Source organism: Dromiciops gliroides, chromosome 1, assembly GCF_019393635.1.
Source record: "Dromiciops gliroides isolate mDroGli1 chromosome 1, mDroGli1.pri, whole genome shotgun sequence".
NCBI lineage: Eukaryota > Metazoa > Chordata > Mammalia > Microbiotheria > Microbiotheriidae > Dromiciops > Dromiciops gliroides.
In genome coordinates, this window is record NC_057861.1 from 5,405,329 (window position 1) to 5,429,800 (window position 24,472).

Sequence of the window (24,472 nt, forward strand, 5' to 3'; positions counted from 1 at the left end):
ATGTAAAATAATGCTCAGTTGCTAAAACTCTTTTTGCTTTCTGCCCTTTGGTGAATTTTGCAACTTTGCAGTCCAGTTGACTTATCTCTTCCTGTTTATGCTCAGGATTCAAAAGTTTAACCTGGCCCAGTTCTCCCCTCACAGCTGCAGGCCAGAGGTCATTCAACAGCCACCTGAGTCAGGGCAGCACTCAGCCCTTTCCCAAATGACTCGGTGGTGTGGGTCACTGTGGTCAAGATCTTCATCCCTTCATGGTCAGAGTGGGCAAAGTGACATTGAAAAAGTCGGGGCTTGAGAGCTGTCCCGAGTGTCTCTTCTGCCTTCCTGCCCCCAGGCCTGCCCTGGCCTTGGGAAGAATGCTGGAGCTGAGCTTTCATCTTCAAGCAGGGCAAGCCCGGAAGTACCTGCCCGCCTCAATTTAGGATTAATAATGTTGCCCCGTGACACAGGGCATATGGTCTCCATCACTGCTCTGGCAAAGCAGGTTGGGTGTGTCCCCATCCTAAAAATCAGCCGGGTCCCGAGGAGGGAGGACTATAGGTATGTACGAATTTAATCCATTCGAATGTGGGAAGCCCTGCAGGGGTGACTTGGACCTTCTTTCTGAGGGAGGCCAGGGAGGCAGAAGGGGGCTGGTGAAACCTTTGGGGATCGTTCGTTAGGAATCTGCCCCGACTTAAGGCTGCGAACCTCCCCCTCCCCCTCCCGCCTTGGTTAGCACAGTGAGCCTAGCGGAGGTCAGTGATTAGAGAAATGGCTGGGCCCTCGGGGGCCGCCAGACCCCTGCCCGGACTATTCATTCGGGCAGCGGGTTCCACCTGCCACTTTGCCCTATTCGGCGCCTCCTTAAGCGGGGGTGGGGGTGGGGTGCGCCCTCTGTCTCACGGTGGGCCGGCCAGGTTGCGTGCGAGGTAGGGTTTGCCCCCTAGAGGGCGCCTGGTCTCCGGCCACACACCCAGAAGCTGCCCGCTGTCCACTGCCCACTGCCCAGGGCCTGGAAGCCAGGGCGGCCCCGCAGCGTGCTCCCGATGACTTCTAAACAGCCCCGCTTCTTTTTGATCCCATCCGATCCTCCGGATGGGGGTCCGGACCGAGCCACGGCGGCCGGAGCCGACCAGAGGGCCACCGCTGCCTAGGCAGGGCGAGGCGCGCCAGCGGGGGTGCGGGGGCGGAGATCGGGGATCCGGGCCCTGGTGAGGGCCTCCGCCCTTCGGGCCCTCCCGCTCCCCACTCTGCCCGCAGGTCCGGGGGACTAAGCCGGACTACCCACCAGGGGAGCCCACCCGAAGCCTGGGCCCTGGCGCTGCTCCTCCTCTTTCGTCATCCCTCCCCATCCCATCCCATCCTCTCCCACCTCAGTGAAGCCCGAACCCCCAGAACTAGGAAGGCACTTTTTGTACAAGAAGAAAGAAAAAACCAAAGCGGAAAATCGTTTATAAATGTCCATGTCCGATATTTCTTCAGGTGAAAGGTAACCGCGGTTATCTACACGTATCTACACATATCTACAGTATCTACACCATTTGCAGATATGCCTCTGGGCTTGACTTGCCTTGATTTACGCGGCAACTACCCAGGAAGAGGGGGCGGGTTCGCATCATCTCTGGGAGAAAAAATAAATATAACTTCATTAAACATTTGACCCAAAGCTTTGGCACTAATCTGGGGACGATGAACAAGGGACCGATCCCAGGGCAGCTGCAAGGAGAGAGGCCCCAAAGCAATGGGACCCTAGGGGAGGACCCTCTGCCTGCCCTGAGCTCCACCCACCCGAGGGAGAGGGGCTGAAGGGTGCTTTAGTCAGACACGAACACTTCCATAATCCACTGCAAAAAAAAAATGTCAATAACAACAACAACAAAATCCATGCCTGGGAAAGCCAGCACACATGTAGCGGGGTGCAGAGCCTGGGGAAGCCTTCCTCCTCCTCCTCCTCCTCCTCCTCCTCCTCCTCCTCCTCCTCCTCCTCCTCAGCCAGGAGACATCAGTAGCCCTGCTCTATGGGGGGCCTTGTGACCAGGGGAAGGGGAGGTGCTGATCAGAAGCCCTGAGGTGGCAGACTGACAGCCTGGGGAGTTGGGGGGCCCTGGCCACATTTCCTTCTCTTTGTACACAATAGGTCTTGTGTGGAGATGAGCTCTCAACTTTCTTCCCCATCTGTTATTCTGTGATAAGGATGGGGTGGGACAGGGAGGTACAGCTGGGACCCAGGAAGCCAGCCAAAAGCCACCAAAGATCATCCTGAAAAGGGAATTTCGAGATCATGAAGGCAAAAGCCTTATTTATACAGAGGAGTAAACTGAGGCCCAGAGGGGACTCCTGCTACTGAGGAAAGAGTGCTGGATGGGAAGTGAGAAAGTCTGGGCTCAAGTCCTCCTCCACTGTCTGTCCTAGGCAAGTCACAGGTCTGGAGAGGGGCAGAGGAGTCCAGCCACGTGACTTCTAGGGTCCCTTTCTCATCTCCATCTTGGAGCCCCTGAAGGGTCTGGCTCTGCTGCACACAGGGCTGGGGCTAGAAGCAGAGCCAGGAGTTGGTTCAGAATCTCACCAGGAGGCCCATGATCCCCTTCCAGCTTTGCCCCCCAAATCCCACGATTACAACCCAACACATAAACTCTACCTTTTCCCTAAATTCAGATCCCCCTCCCCCAATCCTGTGCATACAGGACCACAGAATCCCTAACAAAGATCATCTGGTCCAAGTCTCTCATTTAACCAAGGAGAAAACCAATGCAGGAAAGACCTGAAAAGTGGAATGGGGTGCTAGAAGAGATAGTGAGCTGCCCATCACTGCAGCTCCTCAAAAACAGACTGGATGATCACTTGTCAGGTATGACACAGAAGGGAATTTTTCCCTTATAGGGACTGGATCCGGCTCCAAGAGGATTCAGTCATTTCGTGACTCGTCCAAAAGCTCGGAGATTAATAAGAGGGATCGCCCTGGATCTGCAGCCTGTAGGGCTGGTCTGTGCCACACTCTCCCTTTCAGAACAGAAATTCCTTGAGGACAGTTTACTTTTGTCTTTCTGTCCCTAGCTCCTGGCACAGAACCTGGCAAGGATTAAATGGGCCTTGAAGGCCAGTTAAATCGAACTGAGCCTCTGTAGAGGGGGCAGATGGACTCCCGGCTCTCTGGGCTTCAGTTTCCTCCTCTGTAAAAAGGTGCCGTGTGGGTTATTTCCAATACAGTCTGGCCACAGCTTTCTTGCACGCTGTCTCCCCTATCAGACTGTGACTTCCTTGACATCAAGGTCTGGGGTTTTTTTTGCCTCTTTGTATCCCCAGCATTTAGCACATTGCCTGGCACATAGTAGGTGCTTCCTAAATGCTTGTTAACTGATTGATTAAAGGGGGGGCAGGTGGAGGAGAGAATCTCTAAGCTCTCTGGGCTTCAGTTCCCTCTTGTCAGATGGAAGGGGGGGATCTCTTTCCCTCTCTGGGCCTGTTTCCCCCTCCGTCGCTGCCTGAGGGCCTGAGATCCAGGGTGTATCCCTACTTTCCCGTGGCCTCGAGCAACAAGATGGCGCGGCTGATCCAGGGCGCCGGGGAAAGGGGCAGCGGTCACTTCCTTCAAGGCCACGCCTCCCTGCAGGGAGGCTGCTCGGCCTACGCTCTGGAAGCTGGAGCCACAGCTGGCTCTCCGCCCGGCACGTGGCTGGGGGAGGGAATTGGCCAAGGCTGAGGACAACCTCGGGGACATTGTATCCCAGGGGAAGGAGGAGGACGCTGGGGGCTGGAGCCGGAGGCCTTAGGAAGGGAGGAGGCTACGGGAGCACCAGGGACAGGATGTCCCGCGTGGGAGCTGGGCACCAGGAGGGGAGGCCGGTGTCGAGTGGGCCCTGCTAAGAACTAGGCGTCCCAGGGAAGGAAGACTCACAGCTGGATCCCCAGGCTTGTGGGAGGGCAAGCAAGGGTGAAGGGGGTCCGGGCCCGGGGACCCCCTTGGAGAAAAGGGATAGGGGACAAAGCAAAACCATCAGCCGAAAAACGGCGACGTTCCCACTTCAGCACAAAAGCGCCCTCCGCGGACAGACACACGCTACGGAGCGGAGGGGGCGCACACACCATGCAGCACACCGTCTGCGGGCAGCTTTGGGGAGCTGCAGGCCGGGGACGGGGGCGGGGCTGGACGGCTGGGGTGGCTGGGTTTGGAGGGGGGACCTGGGATGGATGGTGAGGCTGCGCTCAGAGAGAAAAGCCCGGCCTGAGAGAGGGACCCAGGCCCAGGTTGAGCTGAGGCCTCACGCAGGCGGGACGTCTGGGGCCGGACCGCAGGGTTGGGGCTGCAGAGAGGACCCGGGCGTGCCAGCCGAGCTGGGAGGCGGTATGGGGGGAGGGAGGGCGGCGCATCCAGGCTGGACGGCGGCGCTGGGGTGGCCGGGCCGGGCCGGGCCGGGCCGGGGAGGCCGGTTATCTGGGCCCGTAGTCGTAGTTCCCCGGAGCTCCTGCAGAGGAGTACATATTAGCCGCTGCCGCTGCGGCCGCGGCCGCGGGGTTGACGTGGTGGTGATGGTGGTGATGGTGATGCGGGTGGGGGTAGCCGTGACCCCGGATGCTGGGCAGAGGGTAGGGCGCCGGCCTGCCCTTGGCCCCGAGGTAATGGTCGTAGGCCGCGGCCGCGGCGGCTGCCGGGTATTTGTAGGGGTGGTGGTGCAGGGGCTCCGAGGCGCTGGGCGCCTCCAGGCGCAGTTCGTGGTGCGGGGGGCTCGGCCTGCCCCCCGCTGTAGCCGTGATCTGCACCAAGCCTCCGGCTCCCGGGACGGGCAGCGCCGGGCTCAGCACCCGGGACATGAGCTGCTGGTGGGCCGGGTCGGCGTGCAGAGGGGTCCCGCTGGCTTCTCGCTCGTACTCCCGCCGGCTCTCGGCAGCGTCTGCGAAAAAGAACCGACAAGTTTGGTTCTTCGGGTGGGAGGAGGGGGTCGCCACTGTCCTGTCCCCCAGCCCGTCACTGGTGGCCTCCTTTCTGACCTGGAGGCCTCCTCTGAGCCCCTGCGCTCCCCATCCTTAGCCCCAAGGCTCTCCAGTGCACCTCCTTTCTGGCTAGGATTCCCCAGCCCCACGCCATGCTGCGCCCCTTCCCTGAGGACCCCTCCCCCCCACACCCCACAATGCGCCGCATCCTCATCCTGGGGCCTCCTCCTACCCCGGGCTCTAGTGCACCCCTTCCCAGGCCGCGATTTACTCCCAGCCTCCGGGAGAGCCACTACCTAACTCCTGCCTCCTTTACCCCATCTTCCTCGACCCCATTTTCAGCCTGGATCCACCCCTCCTCCCGCCGCACCCTGCTCAGCAAGGCGCCCTTTCCCTCACGGTGAACCTCCCTCGCTGGACCCCCGTGCACCCCATCCGCAGCAGGCAATCTCCCTTGGCCTTCAGCAGTACAACAGTTCACCCCCTTCTTGGCCCGGAGCTCCTCCCCGCCCCTGCGCCCCAGGGCGCCCACTCTCCAGCTGGGATGCTCTTCCGGCGCTCCAATGTGGCCCCACCCCAGCCTGGAGCACCTCCGCCCGCACTCCAAAGCAAGCTCTCCGAGAGGCTCCATTGCACCCCCTCACCCGAGAATTCCTCCCCTTCCCCGCCCCCCCCCCCCCGTTTTTAGCTCACAGCCTGGCCTGAGCCTTGAGCTAACATTTCAAAGAGGCCCTGACTTTGGGAAGTGTGACTGGAGCCCCAGCGCTTAGAGATAGGGTGGAGGGGTCATATGGGGGGTGGAGGGGAGGGATGGAACGAAGAGAGGGCTTGGTCTCTAACTCTCTGTGTCCCGGGGGCTTCTTGGGAAAACTCTTCCTCCTCCACCCCCTCCACCCCCCCTCTCCCCTTCCCTAAGCGCCCGGCCTCCTGAAGCATTTTTGCCTGAGGCGGGAAGAGAGGCTTAAACGGGGTTAAAAGCAGCGCTAACCCAGGCCGAGCTGCTGGGCGGGCGCACGTGGGCGCCCAGAAATGCGTTCCCTAGACCCGGCTTCTCTGCCGGCGAAGGTAAATGGGGCCGGATTGACTGACAAGTGTGTACACGCATGACATCTCTGCAATTTGCGCTGCCCTAAACAAACACAGCTTCTCTTTATGGGAACCGGCCCCAGAGCCGCCAAAGCTTCAGGCAGGCGGCGGCAACTAGGACTTCTGCTCAGCCGCGAAGTGTTTACAGCTGCTAATGGAAAAAGGAACTCGCCCGCTCGCCCGCCCTCCAGCTCAGCGCAGGCGCAGGCGCACAGCGGCCACAGACACCCCAAGGGGCCCTTAAAAGGAACTTTGGGGAGGCTCCTGGGTTCTGCAACCTCAGGACGGGGGCTGGGCTAAAACAGTCCAGGGGGAGCGGTCGAGGGGCCAGGGAAAGCATCAGAAGATCAGAAGCTGGAAAGAATCTTAGAGATCATTTAACCCTGCCTTCCTGACTTTACACGTGGGAAACGGACGAAGAGTAGGGGTGGTGGAAAGAGATTGAGAACTTCTGGGTTCATATGCCAGCACACTGACCGGATGCACTGCCTACGGAAGTGTTATGTTAGAAAACATGACGTGGGGGCAACATGAAATGGGGGGCAGCTAGGTGGTGCAGTGGATACAGCACTGGCCCTGGATTCAGGAGGGCCTGAATTCAAATCCGACCTCAGACACTTGACACTCGCTGTGTGACCTTGGGCAAGTCACTTAACCCTCATTGTCCCAAAGAAAGAAAGAGAGAGAAACAGAGAGAGAAAGAAAGAAAGAAAGAAAGAAAGAAAGAAAGAAAGAAAGAAAGAAAGAAAGAAAGAAAGAAAGAAAGAAAGAAAGAAAGAAAGAAAGAAAGAAAGAAAGAAAGAAAGAAAAAGAAAGGAAGAAAGAGAGAGAGAAAGAGAAAGAAAGAAAACAAACAAACATGAAGTATCAGATAATTGCGTTATTAGCAGGAGGCTGGGGCGAAGTGAATTTCCCAACGTCACTCAGTTGAGAGAGTCAGAGTCAAGTTTTCTGGCTTCTCCACCCAGCCCTCCTTCTCACCAACCCCCTCCCCCCCCCCCCCGGCCCGGCCCCCCGGGGTCATTCGGCTCCTGTTGTGGGCTAGAAGACCCTGCCCCTCTTTGGGACTGCTTGTTTCTATGCCAGCCGGGCAGAGGAAAACAGAAAAGTCAAGAGCGAGAAGACGCCGAGCAGGCGGGCCCCAGCCGAGGGAGCTGAGGGCCGGGGACAGGGGGGCACCCCGCCTACCTTTCTCAGCCCCGTTCTGCTGGGCGGGCGAGGCTACCGGATTCCGCGAGCGGGCGAAGGCACTCATGAGGGGCAGCGCTCCTGGCCGATGGGTGCGAGGCCTGCAGCGGGATACAATGGCCCGGAGGTTATTCGGCTGAGGGCCGCTCTGGCCCAGCAGGCCTGGAGAGGGGCGTGGTTGGGGCGGGCACTCACCAGTCCTCAGGGTCGCAGTCCCGAAAACCTTTGGCGAAGGGGTTGCTGGCGATCTTGAGCTGCGTGATCTTCGTGGGGCGAGGGGGGGGGGGAGAAAAGAGGAAAAATGAAGTGGAGGAGGGCGCAGGGAGAAGCTTTTTCTCCTTCCTTTCTTCCTCTCCCCACCAACTTCCCTCCTGTACCGATATCTTAAGACCCAAGGATCTCGAGTTGGAGGGGCCTGATTGTTCATTCATTTTACAAAGAAGGAAACCGAGGCCAGAGAAAGGAAGAGACGTGTCCCAAGTTATACAGTTAGTAATAACTGAGCCGGAACTACCCCAGGTGCCGGGACTTCAGATCCTAACTGTGTGCCACTTACTGTGAGAACTAGGAAAGTCACAATCTCTCTGGGCCTCAGCTCCTGATTCGAGAAAGGAGGGGTTCCGACTATTGATTGGTTCCTAAGGTCTTTTCCATCTCTGTGACAGGTTAAACGTGGTTCTGGCCCGGGCTCAGATCTCCACGAGGAGGGGTATAAAAACCCTCCCCCACCTCAGTTTCCCCAGCTGTCAAATTCCTATATATCTCTGGTCTCCCCGAGGTAGATTGTAAGCCGCTCCACAGAAGGCATGTTTGCGTTTGTCATCACCAGAACATCCACAATGCCGGGCAGGGAGGTGCTTCATAACTTGCTTGGTGAGCGGTTCCTTGTTTGACTGAAGTTTGAACCCCTTCATGGATTTTAGAGTTGGAGGGAACCTCTGAGCCCGTATAACACCCCCTCAATATGCAGGGGAGTTCTGTGCGTGCACAAGGTGGCCCAACTGGCTCCCTGGGAGAGCGGAGACCCTAAGACCACCCCCATGAGAACTTCGCCCAAGCCAGGGGCCCGCAGAAAGCGGGTTGTTGGGACCAAGGAGAGGGCCTCTCTCCGCGAGTACGGCAGGGGGCGGGGAAGGGCACTGCTCACTACCCGGAGGGGCCGTGTCCTCGCTGGAGAGAAAGACGTGGCTTGGCCAGAGGCCGGAGGAGCCGGAGCTGAGCGGCTCGGCGGCTGGAGGGGGCAAGAGCCTGAGGCCGCCTGGGGAGCCGCGGGGGCCACTCGGGGCCCATGGGCAAATCCGCGGATAAGGCATGTGATTGTGAGTTTCCGGAATGGGTTGAAAAACAAACTTTAAGCCGGGCAGTGACAGTTCCAGATTTAGAGGTCAAAGTGATAGAAAGCAGGGGAGACAAAGCAGCTGTCCGAGGCCGTCAAAGGCCGCTGGGCCAGCCGAGGAGGCCCGGGCGGGGCTGCCTCCTTAAAGGGCCAGCCTTCTGCGCTGCCCAGTCCCCTGCCCTGCCCTCCCCTGCCCTGGTCTCTGTAGCCCCCTGCCTAGCCCGCTGCCCTGTGCTGCCCCTGCTCCACCCAGTCCCCTGCAGCACCCCCCCCCTTCCCGAACTGCCCTGTCCAGTCTCTTGCTCTATCCAACCTCCTGCCTAGCTCAGCCTCCAGCCCTGCCCAGCCCTGCCCAGCCGGGACAGGGGCCTCAGCTCCTCCACGTGTTTTGGGACTCTTCCAGGGAATCAGCCGGAATCTTTTTTCTTGTTTTTCTCTGCCCCACCGGGCCCCTGCCTTCCCTCCGGGATTCTAAGGGTTGGTTAAATGCCCCGTGTCTAGCGAAGGTGTGAATGTGAGACAGAGACACTGACAGACACAGGTGGCAGGTTGGGCCTGGGGAAAGCGTCCTGAAGTTTTCAGCCAGAAGACCTTTCCCGCTGATTTCCTCTCCCGGTTTCAGCCTCCCCCTCCCCAAAAGTAGCAGGGTAGGCTGCCTTGGGCTAACCCTAAGGCTCTTTCCACCTCATCTGCGCCTTCTACTTCGTAGGAAGGGCCGTCTCCCCGCCTAGGGGCCCATTTGGCCTGGCTGGGCCCCGTGCTGCCTGGCCTGGGGGACCACACAGGACCCAGAGTCAGAGCAGTGGAGAAGCCCCGTGCGGCCCCTCCACCGGCCTGCAGCAAAGCCGCGCTTAGAACCCAAGCCCTTCTCTGCAGTCTTTGCCCTTCCAGCCTCGGGTTTCTCTTGTCTCGCTTAGGGGGCAGGCTGCCAGGGGGGAACGGCCGAGGCCACGCAAGGGAGAGATGAGCGGCTGTAGAGATAGGCTGGGGGCGGGGCGCCTTTGTTCAAATACTTTGACTGCCACCTCGACCCCTACGTCCACGAGTTGGGAGCGGAGCAGAACCCAGGTCGTCCACGCTCGCGAGGGAGGCCCCGCAAGCGGGAAAGGAGCGGGAGAGCCGGCTGCTGGCCCAGCCTGGTTGCCTCGCCCTTCTCGGGAGCCTGTTCGCCACGGTCCCTGCAGCCCAGCTGCTCTAGCTTGTGAAGTAAATGTTTGTTATATGACTGACTGGGAAAGAAGCAGCAAACACAGGGGTCCTCTGTCCAGCACCAGACCCAGGCCCTCGGCTTTGAACAAACCATTAAGTTCTCGTTTCCTGTACTTAGCACTGGGGTTCCAGGCTAGGGACAGCCCCAAAGTACAGGCCTGAAAATAGGTCTGAGCCGGACTTCTGCCGCCCTCCCCACCAGCCCGGCCTCTTCTCGGGTTATTTCCTTCCCCACTTAAGTTCCTTTTCTTTCCCACCCGCCCCCTCTCTCCTTTCCTCCTGTCTCCCCCAGCGGGAGAATTTCCTAGCTGGGGCCTTTTCCTCAAGTCCGGGAACTGGAGGAGCAGCGGGGAGGGAGGGAAGAGGCACTGTCTGGCCGGACCAGAAGAGACAGGCTTGCACATTTACATCCCTGGGGCCCGGGTTCGTTCCTTTGGCCTTCCCTGCCCTGAGCGGACCGCTGACAAACCGCTTAGTCTTTAGTCCGGACCTAGGGCGCCCACTTCGTTAAAGCTGCTACGCAGCCTTGGCTCCCCCAGAGGAGCTTTTAAGATCTCGACTCCATCCACTCCACCCGCAACCCACCCACACAGCTCCAGAGCCCGGAGGCGAGATCGCCCGGTCCCTCACCCCTGTGATTCTGGTAGGCTGTAACAGCCGTGAAACGGGTCTCCTCGAACACGAAATGTTTTGAATTCTCCTCCGCATACTTTCTCGCTGTCCTTGCGAGGATCCACGTAGACCACGTGGAAGCGGGGTTGGTATCTGTGCATGGAGTTCAAGATGATACTGAATGAACAAGAGGAAACCGCGGGTCAGATCTCAAAGAGTGGAATGGTGAGAGGTTGGGGGCTGGGGGAGGGGAGGCGAAGGGGACTGGCCAAGGGAGCGACGAGCCTGGCAGCTTGAGGCTTCTTAGAACTCGTAGGAGAGACCAGAGAGCACAGCTCCTCCTAACTTGTGTGACCATTGTCAAGTCATTTCACTCCCTGAGGCCTCATTTTCCCCATTTATAAAATGGGGATGATAGGACCACAGATTTAGTGTTGAGAGAGATCTGAGAGACCATCTAGTCTAACCATCTCATTTTACAGCTGAAGAAACTGAGGCCCAGGGAGGTTAGATGATTTGCCCACAGTCACACAGATATATGTAATTGTGTGTATACACATCTCTATACATACACATATCCATCCATCCGTGTGTATGATTGAACCAAAACTTCTTGCCACCAAACTCAGCACCCTTTTCATAGACTAGTGGGTCAGGATTAATCCTGTAGTATCTACTTTCCAGGGATGTGAAGAGCTAAGCAGACCTTGTATGTGAAGAGTTCTCAGCTGGGGCGGTACTAGGTTCTAGAGAATCCAATGACGAAAGCAAAAACAACCAACCTCTCCCCTTGAAGTAGCTTAAATATTGGGGTGGGGGGCAGAATTGAAGCAAATATGGGAAGAATTCAAGCAAGAAACAATAATACAGTGGAAAAGAAGTGTCAGAAGACACGGGCTTCCAATCTCACCTCTCCTTCCTACTTACTAGGCGAGTCACTTTTGTCCCTTCCTCTCTCTGGGCTTCAGTTTCTTCTCGGTAGAATGAGAGGGGTTCGACTAGACCAGGTCTTCCTTCACCTGTTTCTAGTTCTGGACTCAGGTCTGGGTGAAGCCCATGAACCCCTTCTCAGAATATTGTTGTTGTTTTTTTAAATTCATATTTGAAGGGAAGCGCTGGATTTCAGAGGATAGTGAAAGTAATTATATGTATTTTTTTTCTCATCCAAGTTCACAGACCCCCTGAAATCTGTCTACGGGTTGGTGGTTCCCAGGTTAAGAACTCCTGGACTGAATGCTCTCCGAGTTCCCTCCTAGCTCCTAGAATCTTCTCTGAGCTCTGGAACAAGGGGGTAACTGGAGCCCAAGCGTTTGGAGGATAGACGTTTATCGGTGCCTAAACTCAGGATAATATCTTTGCTTCCCTGTGGAGACATAGCTCCCGGCGGAAACAAGCCTGGGCCGCTGCCCTCGGCCCGGAAGGCACAAATGAGTTGGAGGAGCGCGAATCTGTTTACGACACCCAAAGGCTGACAACGTATAAGTAGCGAACTCTGGAAGAGATGCAGTGAAGCCCCAGCCATCCACAGGCCCAGCCCTGCCTCTCCTCCCCTCGGGGTCCTAACGAATACGTCCCTAGCCCCTGGACGGTGCAACCTGGGGACCTGTGACAGCCTCGCCCCAGAGTCCTCCCTGGGGATCGCCAGGCGCCGAAGCGCTTTCGACGACCTCCTACTTTTTAGCAAGGCTCAGAGCAAGCGGAGTAAGGGAAAGAGAGGGGAAACGGGGCGAGCACATCTACTCCAAATCCCTAACTCCCTGAATCCCTCAGTCCACGTTTGCCACCCTCACCGTAAGCTGCTTGCAAGCCTCCGCTCCCTCCTTCTACGGGAGAAGGGGGGTGGGCAGGCATGCAACTGGGTCTCCCGGGGAAAACTAGAGTGAGAACACCCCTGCCTCTGGGCTGCGGCTGCCGGTGAGGATGGGAAGGAAAGCGAAAGAAAGGGAAGGGAGCCGAGGAAAGGGTGTCTATACCGGCCAACTGAAGTGTCGACACTGCCAATGGGAGAAAAGGGGTAATGCAATAAAGACCCCACTCCACAGCCCCTCCCTCTACTAGGGAGTCAGGAAACCGGGATTCTGAGCCTAGTCTAACATTCTATCTTTCTAGGGGCTCCTGCAGTCATCCTGGCTGGCTGTGTGACCTTGGGCAAATCCCTACCCCGCTCTGGACCTCAGTTTCCCCAGACTGAAGGGGTTGGGTTAGAAAGTGTCCCAGACTGCCTTCTTCAGACCCCCGTGGCTCCTATCGAAGTGAATGGAGATCCTTAGGGAAATGTCTCTAGAAACAAAACTTCGAGAACATTGCATTGCAAGCGGCATTTCCCCCTCAAAAATATCATATAGGAAAGTTTGGCAAACAAAGACAGACTCCTCCCATCACTTTCCGCGGAGGTGGGTGGATTGTTAAATTTTCAGTGAGAGCGTTTACACTTCCTGAATCGGCAAATGCCCCCAAATTCGGCCTTGATGGCTTCTTGTTTTGCCGACTGTCTAGACTTTTAAAAGCGACAGTTGAAAACGTCAATATGCAGATTAAATTTAAAAGTGTGGCATGGGGGGAAAAGTGTGGCATGGGGAATTTTGTTTATTTACTTACTTATTTGTTTGTTTTTAGATCCGAATGTTAAGCACTTACCCGCACTCCCCTCTGGTGAAATCCCACATGCAACCAAATTACTTATTTCCTGGGGGTGTCACCAAAGGACAAACAGCATTTTATCTCCTTGCTTTTGGTCTAAAAGTTTCTCTCTCTCTCTCTCTCTCTCTCTCTCTCTCTCTCTCTCTCTCTCTCTCTCTCTCTCTCTCCCCCTTGTATATTAAATTTATTATTGATTTTATATTAATCATATATATTTCAAGCTTAGAAGGTTGTTCCAAAGCCAAATGAATTGGGGGCATTGCTAGGGAGTGGGGTGGAAAGTGGGTCCGCAGCCCCTGTGACATTCCCTGGGTGGACGCTTTCCTTTGGACAGCCATCACAGGCCCCTAGGCTCCCTGGGAGCCATGAGCCTTCCCTAATTGAATACCGGCAACAACCCCTCTCTATCCCCACCAATAATAATGACAGTCACTCTTCAGACGCTACGGCAGCTCAGTAAAACTGAGCCTCCAAGTCAGGGCAGCGGGGGACCTTGACACACTTTGTGTAACTAGACCAGGATCATCCTCTCAATGCCCCCAGACTATTCTCTAAAGCTATTGATTGCACAGCAGTTGCTGACCTGCATGGTGGGAAGGACTCTCATTTATGCAGGTCTTTTGTAGTTTGTAAAGCACTTTATAAATGTAATCTCACTTTGTCCTCAACAACCTCGCTAGGTAGTTATTTTTATTATCACCGTTTTACAGATAAAGAAACTGCGATGAAATGACTTGTCCAGGGTCACCCATCTAGTAAGCATCAGAGGCAGTCTTCTGGACTCCAAGTCCAGCATTCTCTCTGCCCTGCCAACTAGCTGCTCTTTCTCTATTGCAAAAAGTGGTCCCTTTCCTCAGTCCTTCAAGTATCTTACGTCCACAGAACACTCAGTGAAAACAAATAATAGCAGGATAGCAATTTGTGCCAGTACTGATTTCATCTGCTTTCTATCCCAAAAAGGAGTAGAGGATAATAATATCCCCTGTTACTGTATGGAGCCTCTTCAGATTTTACAAATTCCTTTTCCCATGACAACCCTGTGAGACAGGGAGTCTAAATATTATTATCCCAGCTTTACGGATGGGAAGGGTCTCAGAGAGCGTCTTGCTCCCCGATGCATAGCTGTGAGGAAAAATAAGGCGGGTATAGATCCGATGTCTCCACCCCGCCGCCCCCACTCGCCCACCGCTAGGGACTGGTGTCGTGTGTGAATTATGCAGGAGGAGCCCCATCAATGCGGCCAGAATTCTGGGTTGACCAGGCAGAGTCAGAAACAATCCCACCCCTTCCCCTCCTTTCACATTATCCGGACAGTGACTGACACCAGACTGGAGTACCCCAGGAGGGGAGAAGGAGGCTACCACTGCAAGGGAGGAGGTCGGGCGGGGAGGGGGGGTGTCACTCACGTGGCCATTGTCATCTAGCAGGTTGTTGGTGAGTTTGAGCTTGTCAAAGGACACGATTTGCTTCATCCACTGGGCGCCCTTGGCCGGGGAGTCCGGGTGGTAGTGAACCCGGCCTGGAGTGGCAGGGTCTGCCTTCCCTGCCACCAGCCACGAGGAGCTGTGGAAGGCGTACCTAGAGCCACAGAATCACAGCAGGTCAGAGCTGGGAAGACGTCACATTTCGGAGATGGGAGAAACAGCAGAATATAAAATTTCAGATATGGAAGGGACCTTCGTGGCTAACCACAGAAGCATATGAAGAGCTGCAAGGGACCTTAGAGGCCATCTCGTCCATTTTACAGATGAGCAAACTGAGGCGCGGAGAGGGGATGGGACTTACCCAAGGTCACGTACAACATAGAACATCAGAGTTGGAGGGGGTCTTAGAACATAGAACGTGACATGTGGAAGGGAACCTTAGAATGAGTCCAACCGGTCTGGGCTTGACTCAGTTCTGATGTCTGACTCTCTAAGGGCGTTTTCTCTGCAGCGGCAGACCGGGGGCCCCTCTAAGAGGAGTCGGTGGTTTCCCCCCATCTCCTCCGGCCTTCCACAGTACTAGACGCTTCCCGTCTCCGGCGAACCGGAGCCAGCGTCTCTTCCCGTTCACACCGCCTGCCCTTCTGTTCTGGTTGGGAGCTCGAGATCCGAACCCATTCTCTGACCCTGGTTTCGCTCTTCCTGCCTCTAGTTGGACAAAAAGTCCCTATTTCCTCAAGGCACAAAAACAACAATAACAACGACCCACAACAGCATCGTGTGATGGATTCCAGTCTAATGCTGAGACCCAAATGGAAGATCGAGGACTCTCCAGGTCTGTTTGCCCAACTCTAAAACGCGATCAAGTCGGGGCGCAGTGGAATGAGCCCGCTGTCCTACGGCTCTGAGGTTCTCCTGGACCCTAACAGCCCCAAAGGGAGAGGGGATGCTCTAGGGTGGGAGCTGAGGGCTGGGGCGCTAAGGCCGGGCGGGCGTGTCCCTCTCTGGGCGCCGGGAGCATCTCAAAGGCCCAGGACACAAAGGACTGGGCGTGTCCCCATTAGCATTATTAATTGCTATTAATTGCTGGGTTGACTGAGTAGGATCGTGGCCCCAATCTATTTCTGCCCTGACCCCACCTTCCCCAGGCTTTTCGTGTGTCTGAACACGCAGTGCAGGGGAAAACGGGAGGTCGCCATCTCTTCCACCCGGTAATTGAGGCAAATGGGTTTATTGCTTTAATTATCCGGGTAATTGCCTCCGTTTTCAACTTCGCTTTGGGAGCAGAGGCAGCCTGAGAGACAGGGCGGGTGGGCGGACCAGGAGGCTGATTTCTCAGGGTCCTTCCAACTTCAAGGTTCCATAAGGTGTGTGAGTGTGTTGGTTTGTGTGTCTGTCTGTCTGTCTCTGTGTTTCTGAGTGTGTGTGTTTCTGTGTGTGTGTGTGTGTGTGTGTGTGTGTAGCGTCATCATGAGCATCTGAGCAGCACGGATGTGTTTGAATAAGAGTGTACTTATGCCACACAACAACAACAATTTATGCCACAACAGCCAAGTTGGAGTGTTTGAGTGACTATACCGTGACTATAATGGGTATGACTGAGTGGCACTGTGTGTGTGTCTGAGGGAATGTGTATGTGGCTATAAATGAAGTTGTGTGAACACGTGAGACTAAATGGTAGTAGATTGGTTGAGTGTAACATCGGTGGATGAGTTTATTTTCCATGGGACTTTGGTGGCTCAGAGGCTGCGCTGGGGTTGAGCAAGGATCCCTTCCTTGCCCACCTTCCCCTTGGGAAGTGCACTCCCTGGATGCACTATAAGAGAGGACGCCCGTGTATGTCTGCGTGAGCCAGGGTGGCCCTGTGTGCCTGTGCGTGGGCTGGTGGGCGCCAGTCTGGGGAGAGGAGTAATAGTCACTCTGTGGTGACCTGGGTGCCCGGAGCCGCCACCTAGCAATCAGCGTGGCTGCCTTTATTGGCCAGGTTAATTTCCCCAGCGCTATTAATAACTATTAATCATTCTCGTCATTCTCAGCCCAATAACCAGGCACAGCCGAACTGCCTGCAGGTGAGTGCCCGTCCCGCAGATTAGGGGCAGAGAGAGAACTCCCTCCCCTGCGGGGAAAGGACGAGCTCTTGCTTCTTCTAGAGACAGCCTGGGCCGCCCTCTTCCAAACACACGCAGACCATACACACAGGAAACAAAACCAGAGAGAAAACAAGCTCACAAATGCGCACACAACGACACACTAGAGAATAAAAACCATGGCGGGGCGGGGCGGGGGGGGGGGAACCCAACGAAATCGAGGCGCTGGGGAAATGATCCAGAGCTACATACATTATTGCAAATTAAAACACAAGACGGGAACAACTGTCTTCGTCTCTATCTTATCCAGAGGACCATAGAGCACGAAAAGCAATAACCCATAAGTCACCGTCAGGAAGAAGCACACAACGAAAACCCACACAGAGGTCCCCGCTCAAAGAAAAGCCCCCGGGGACTGCACGCTGCCAGGAAGCTCGCAGAGACAGGCTCGGTCTGAGACAAGGAGATGGACATTCACAGAGAGAACTCACACTCGGATGGGGAAGGAAGGGGAACCATGGCGGGAAATCCCGAAAGGACTCGCCGACATTCACGGGGGAAAGCATGGGACAATAATGTCCTATAGAGAAGGAAACTCACACCCTCTAGGACACGGCCTCTCACGCACACTCCCACACAAGGACACACACACACATGCAGTCGCACGCGGGCACACGCAGATCAGAAGGCGCCCACACACCCAACCAACACTCATTCCTATGCATCCAAGCAGGCTCACACAGACATGGAGATTCTCAAGGCGAAGACCCGCGCAAACAAACACACAGCAACATATGTTCATGCAGGTTTATCCATATACACACAGGCACACTCATTCGGAAGGCACGCGCGCACGTATCCACGCAGAAACACCCGTCACACACATCCATGGAGGTTTCTCCACACACAGTGCAGGCTCACACACTTCCTCAGCAGGGCTCTCACGGACACCCCCATGTCCCTCCCCACAAGAGAACCCCACGCACACGCACTCACCGGTACCGTTTATCGTCCACCGGCACGAAGTCCATTAGCAGCATATAGTCGGCCATGGGGTCCATGCCGAAGATCTTCACTTGGAAAGTGGGGAACATGCGCCTGCGGGAGAGGGGGAGAGAGTGCAGGGATCAGTGGGTGAGGGAGGATCACTGGAGGGCCGGGTAGGCCAGGCCAGAGATTCTCCAGAGTCCCCTGGGCAAGTTCCGGGGTCTCGTCTGGGGGCTCTGGGGTAGGCTCTGCCCCTTCCAACTCATCTCCCCCACTCCAGCCCCTAAGGGGGCAGGAAGGGAGATGTGGCAGGAGCCTTCATTTCTCGGGCCCCAGCCCCAAATCTGGGACAGGGCCCAGAGGACTGGGGAGCGATTCCCTCCTAGCCCCACAGGACCGTCCTGTGACTGTCTCTCTAGCTTTTCTATTAGTCAGCGTCCCTCTTCTCTGTGTCTCTCTGTCTCTGTCTCCGTTTCTATTCTCCGCGAGGCCGTCTCTGTCCCTGGGTTGAGATCCGGGTCTCTCAGTCTCTGCCCTTTTGTGTCCCTTCAACAAATTCAGTGGTGCTTTCGAAAACATGATTGAAATGCCTACCGGGTTCTCTGTTTCTATCTCGGTCTTTCTGACCCTTGTGTCTACTTCTCCTTTCTCGGCCTTTGTCTTTCGACTCTGTCTTTCAGATTCTATCTTGTCCCAAGTTCAGCCTTTCTGGCAACTCTCTCTCTCTCTCTCTCTCTCTCTCTCTCTCTCTCTTCCCGCCCACCCCCCACTTCCCCAGCCTCTGTTTTTCTCTCTCGGTTTCTGTTGTCTCTCTCGCTTCCCGCTCTCTTTCTTCCTTTCCCTACCTAATTCTCCGTCTTTTTCTAAGCCCGGGTCTACACGGACAAAATTCAAGTAAATAAATCGCACGTAGTCGAGTCCAAGATTCTCGTTCAAAATGCAATCGATTTGTTCCTAAGGCGAAGTCTCCACTTGGAAAGCGAAGCAAGACGCTGAGACAGCGAACTGGATCATCTAGAGCCAAGGCCCCCAAACCATTTCTTCCGAAATACTCTGGAAAATGAGGCGAACATGCGCTCCTCCGACTCTCAATAGATTTGCCTCGAGTGTCCCCTGCGCTTGCTTTCCGGGCATGCCCCCTCCCCCGCACCGCTCCCCGTGACTACCCCACTCTCTCTGCGGAGAGTGACTTGATTTCGGCTTCCCGGGCAGCGTTTCCGCGGCCCTAAGCAAGGCTGCTGGCGTCCGTTTCTCCCCCACCCCCACCCCAATTCCTCTGAAGGCCCCGGACCCGAAACTGAGCCCAGGCCTCCTGGAAGCCAGTCAAACCGAGTCTGCTAGCCTAGAATTCCGGGCGGCTCAGAGACCTTGAATGGCTTCTGGGGACCCGGGTTTCCTTCCTGCCTCCCAGATCAGTCTACACTTTACTTCTCAGCTTGGGAAGTGCCCTCGGCCCCTCAAATCGCTTTCGGAAGACAAACAAAAGCCATTCGTCCTATGTGGAAGGAAAACTGTCGAAAACTGCTGAGAAAAACAGGCCTGAAATTATCCAGATCGTTCAAGCAAAAGCCCGATTACTTTTGGTTGCCTTTTTTCTCCCGATAATTTAGTAAAAACCGGCTTTTGGCTTTTCCAGATATTTTCCAAATAATTGTCTTGATTACCGGCTTCGATTTCCTAGTGGAGATTTGACCTTAAAAAAACAAATTGGAAGGGGTTTGGAAATAACCTATTAGAGCCCGAGGTTTAACAACAACCCGGGAGGTCGGGAGTTTTCCTTAGATCAAAAATAAAGTAGTGTGAATAGGTTTACCCCATTTTACAGAAAAGGAAACTGAGGCCAAGCGAGGGGAAGTGGTCCCTGTTATGCTCAGGTATGGGGACCGCCTAGTCCAGGAGAAGTGGGGTCCTTCAGCCAGGTTAAGCCGTATATACATGTCCTCTGAGGATAAGAACCCTCCCAGTTCTTTGGATACTTGGAGGGGATAAGGTGTGTGTAGGGGGAGGAAGGGGGGTGACGAGACACCCAACTAGGATCTAACTGTCCTTTTCTCCCAACTGATCAGCAGAGCCAATAAGCGGTGAGGACTTGAGCGGATAAGAATTCGGTTTACCCAACTCCGGGGTAATTGCTTGCCTGGGTGGCCGTCTGCCCTGGAAGCCCGTCTTTGGGCCCTTGGGTGAACGCTAGGTGCCTGAAAAGCTTTCAAAAGCTCAGGGAGAGTGTCAGTCTCAGAGCCCGCTGAGGCACGAAGGGCAGGCGACAGCTTCAGGGGAGCTAGGGAGAGTACGGTCTAGATCAAAACAAGCCTTCCCATTCCTATAGAGTTTACAAAGCTCTCCTCAGAGAGGAAGTGACACTGACTTAGCCCAATCTGACAATTAAAGAAACCGAGTCTCAGAGAGTGGATGGAGCTAGCCCGAGATCGGGCGAGTGTAGGAGCCGGGTTTTGAGCCCAGGACCCCTAACACTGAGCCCCGAACCCTTTGGGCTGTGGGGCGTCTACGCCTCTCCAAACGGGTTCCATTTCTTCCGCTCCAGCGCCTCCCTCCAGGTGATCCGAGATACTCCGCTGAGTCCCCTTGGGCTCTCCCGGACCCGACTGTTCTCAGGCTCCCCTCCCTCCGCCGGCCTGCTGTCTTCTGATGAACACCTCTCCCCGCATCTCTCTGGAACCTGGGCTTTAACTCGCAAGCCGCCCCCCCCCCCCGCCTTCCCCCCTTCCCCCAGCAAATTCCCGGTCCTTGGAAGATGCCCCCACCCACGGCCACGTCTGGGAACTTGAAGCCAAGGGAGGCATTAGCTGGGACTCCCCGTCCCCAGAGCAAGTGTCTGGGCAGATAACAAAGAGATTAAATGGGTTGGCCCGCCTCCCGGCCGGGTCTCCCTCAGACGCCCGCTGGGCACCCCGGGACCCTTCCCAAACTGATGCGGGCTCCCCTCCTCCTGCCGGCACCACGAGCCTGTCTCCCTAGCAGCTCCGGAAGACCGGCTGCTATCTGCCCCGCCGCCTCGGCTCCCTCCTCCCGGCCCCGGGAATCTGGGGAGGTTGCAGAGGGGGGCATGCCGTGGGGGTCAGGCCCCGCAACTCCGACGCCTTCATTCTCAAGTGGAGAGGGCGAGAGAGCGAGAGAGCGAGAGCAAAAAGGGAGGCCTGGGCTCCTCTCAGGGCCCGCAGTTTCGTTTTGTTGTGTCTGAGGCGGAATTTGTGTGCGCCTGTGTGTACTTTAGACAACCCAAACACACGCCTTTGTCTGCTGGTCAAATACAGTTGCGTGGCAGAACTTGTTTCCTCGTTCGCTCTCTTGCTCTCCCCTCTCATTCTGTCTGTCTGCTCAGGGGTGCCGGCTTCCCCTCTGTCTTCGTCCCTGTCTCTGGGCCTTCCCTTTCTTTTCCTCGCCTCATTTTGTCCCCGTCTTTCCTTTGGTTTCCGTCGTCTGCCCTTCTCTCTCTCTCTCTCTCTCTCTCTCTCTCTCTCTCTCTCTCTCTCTCTCTCTCTCTCTCTCTCTCTCTCTCTCGGCACGACTGTCTGTTTCTAGCTTTCTCTCTCGGTAATTGTCTGGTTTCTTTCTCTTCTCTCGATCCCCTCTGCATTTACAGTTTTGTTATTGTCCTCTGGCTCAGTCTCTCTCGGTCTCTCAGTTTCTGACGCTGTCTCTTCTCCATAAACAAATCTCTACCCACTGGAAGGTGACACACAAAGTGAGGAGGACAGGCCGGGAGCCCCACAATTAAACTCGGGCTTTAAATAATCCAGGCTAAGAAATCGTCCCTTGCTATCTGCAGATAATGGTAGCTAAGCTCAAGCGTTACCTTCTGATTGAGGGTTAAAGTTTGGCTTTCTTTGCCCCTCCACTAGGCAGGTCATTCTCTGCATGGCCCCCTTTTTGTCCTTGGAGACAGAACTTTTGACCCCCCCTCCGGAGGGCTGTTCTGAGGGTGCCAGGGACAGCCAGGATGACCCGTCTGGGTCTGTCCATGCCCGAGCCCAGAAAGGCCCTGGGAACTCACTGGGCCTTTCCTCCTCCTTAGGTTCTTCCCGACCAGGGGGTCTGTTCCTGGCCCTGGGGCCCACTCTGGGGCCTGAGCCTGACTGATGGCAAAGAGCTGCCTGGAAAACCGGCGCTCGGCTACCTCTATGACCATGAGGCAGCTGTCTCTCGGCCTAGTCCCGGCCCAGACATAAGCCGGATCTGGGCTCCGATCAGGGCATTAGGAGCCTCAGGAAAACCCTGGTCCTATCTATCCTGACTGTGCTCCCCTCTGCTGCGCTGACCCAGAGACCCAGAGGCCGGCCAGGGGACTGGAGAGCAGCGGCCCCAGCCCAGCCCGGGAGACTGGAAGGCAGAGAGGGCAGCGGGCAAGGAATTCAGGGACTAGTCCCAGGGAGTGCGGCCCGCTGGGGCGCCAAAGTCCCCTTGTCCCAGACTCGGGACTCCCAGGGCCGTGGGGGGCAGGGGCGCCTCCCTGGGCTTTGCTGCTTGTCCTGGGTTACACTTGGGCAAAGGTCCTGCGGGCACCCTTGACGTCCCTGCTCTCCCGAGCCGCCTCTCTCCTGCCGGAAGACAGCAGCGCCAAGACAGCTGCAGACAGGGCGAAGCCTTGTCGCCCGAGCCGGGATCGCTGGCGTTTACAAGGATCAGGCTCTGCCTCCCTGGCACTGAGCAGGCGCTGGGGTGGGCTCTCGACCCGGGACTGGAACCCGACGCTCAATTGTGGCCCAACCCCGGGTGCCAAGGAGGTCGCCCCTCACACCAGGCAGGGCCGACGGGTACTTTGGAATCAGGGACCTCTGCCCTCCCGGGGTTCTAGTCCGCTAGCCCGGCGCCTAATTCCCTCACTGGCCATGCACAACACAAATCTGTTTATAGAGAGAGCTCATCTTGGGGGATGGGGAGGTGGTAAAGAGGAAAGGGACTCCTGCTACCTGAAGGTCTCCCGACTGCCAGCCCTGCTCCCAAAGACCTCCTCAGCTGGATGCAAAGCACATTACTTTGTTTTTAAAGGCCATTAAAGGGGAAGGGGCTCAGAAGGTGACCCTCTGCCTTCCAGCAACACCAGAGGGCTCCCCCCTACACACACACACACACACACACACACACACACACACACACACACACACACACACACACACACACACCTCTCCGCTCAGAGGCTCAGTTTACCAGTCCGTAAAACGAACAGGTCTGGCGTAATTAATCCCATAAACACACACTCACGGGGAATGGGGGAGAGGGGGAAAGGGACCACGGGCCGGGGGCCATCCTCAGCGCGAGACAACTGGCCACGTGGAGAGAAACGAGCCCGAGGAGGGAGAGGGAGAAGGAGCCCCGGAGGGAAAGGGGGAGGGAGGCAGCCCTGACCTGCCGGCTTTGGTGACGATCATTTCGGTGCCCAGCTGGTTGAACTCGTCCCAGAGAGCCTTCATCTCCAGCTGCACGCTCACGTTGGCCACCTTGGGATTCTTCTTCACCGGCGCTTTGGTAGCCACGGCCCCGGGGCCCGGCCCGGCCGAGGCACAGCTGGCCCCGGCACCCTCGGCTTCGCCGCCGGCCGGAGGGTTGGGGCCGCCGGGGGCCGAGAAGGGGTATCCGTGGGGCGGCGCGGCGGCCCCGGCGGCGCAGGGGTCGTAGCGTGGGGGCGCCTGCGGCTGCGGCTGCGGCGGCTCGTGCTGCCCGTAGGGGTCCCCGGCCGGGGAAGGAGAGAGGTGGTAGCCCCCGGAGGCGCTGAGGCTGCTCAGACTGTTGGCCGTGAAGGCTGTAACATCGCAAAAGTGAGAGAGCTGCGTGAGCCACGGGCTCGAGATGGTGGAGATCATTTCCCGGGCCTGCGGGCTCCGGGCACCGGGCTCCCGCCCTGGCCCTGCACGCCGAGGCTGGGCCGGGCCGGGCCGGGCTGGGCTGCGGAGCGATGAGGGAGCGAGGGAGGCTGCGGCCGGGCTGGAGCTGGGGCCGGGGCTGAGCGCAGCGGAGCCGAGCTGAGCTGAGCTGGGCTGGGGCTGGGGCCCGGCTGGGGCTAGAGCGCCCGCCCTGCGCCGAGCCGCGCCGCCCCCTACCCACCTACCCACCCACTCCGCCTACTGGCGGCTCCCCCTCCTGCCGCGGCCGCTACCGCTGCCTTCTGGGCGCCGCCGCCCGCTCATCGCCGCAGCCCGGGCTCGGCTCGCCTCGTCTCCAGCCCCCCGGCCAGTGGCCGCGCCGGTGGCCGCTGCCCCGCGCCCCGGGCCTGCCCCTGCTTCGGCTCTGGCCCGGCCCCGGCCGCGGCTCCGGCTCCCGCCCCGGCTCCCGCTCGGGCCGCCCCGCCGCGCCGAGTCGCACGTCTTATCTGCTCCTGGGCCTCCCCGCCCGGCCGGCCGGCCACCAGACCGGTTCCGATTTCTCCTGGAGATAAAGTGCTGCAGGTAAACGCGCCCGCGGCCCCCGCGGCCCCGCGCCCTGATTGACAGCCCAGCGCGCCCTTTCCCGGCGCTGCCCGGGGCACCCTGGGCGCCCAGCGGGGGAGAAGCTGTGCCCCACCCCACCCCCGCCTGGGCTGAGTCCTCCTCCCCTCGCCCGCCCTCCGTCCCCGCCCCCGCCCCTCCCCCATTCCGCCACCCCGGCCCTGCCGGCCCGGCCCCAGCCCGGGGTTCAGACAATGGGATCCCCCCGCTCTGCTCGCCTGGCCCTGCTTGCCAAAAGCCGATGATGTCTCCGGCTCCTGTCTATTCCCCCGCGAGCTCCACAGGCTGGGGAGGTTTTGGGGAAAGAGGCCCCCTCAGACCTGCGGCTCGTCCTCATTCCCGCTGCCCACTCTGACCTCTCCTCTAACCCTCGATCTCGACCCAGACTTTGGGCCCCAGCTGTTTTTTCTTTCCTCTTCGATCTTTCTTTCTTTCTTTCTTTCTTTCTTTCTTTCTTTCTTTTTGTCTCTCTGTCTCGGTCTCTTTGTCTCTCTCTTTCCATTCTTTCTTCCTTAACGTCCCTTTCTCCCGGTCCTTCTTTTTTTCCCCCTC

General features: G+C 57.2%; 1 protein-coding gene across 1 annotated transcript; it reads right to left on the bottom strand.

Moving 5' to 3' along the window:
* Nucleotides 1–1,948: 1,948 nt before the first annotated feature.
* Nucleotides 1,949–23,396, bottom strand: TBX1 (T-box transcription factor 1). The gene is given in 8 exon segments (XM_043978785.1): nucleotides 1,949–4,871; nucleotides 7,186–7,286; nucleotides 7,381–7,448; nucleotides 10,362–10,442; nucleotides 10,444–10,519; nucleotides 14,390–14,560; nucleotides 17,490–17,591; nucleotides 22,845–23,396. Coding segments are annotated over 8 exon segments (1,515 nt in total). The 5' UTR covers nucleotides 23,300–23,396; the 3' UTR covers nucleotides 1,949–4,410.
* Nucleotides 23,397–24,472: the final 1,076 nt, after the last annotated feature.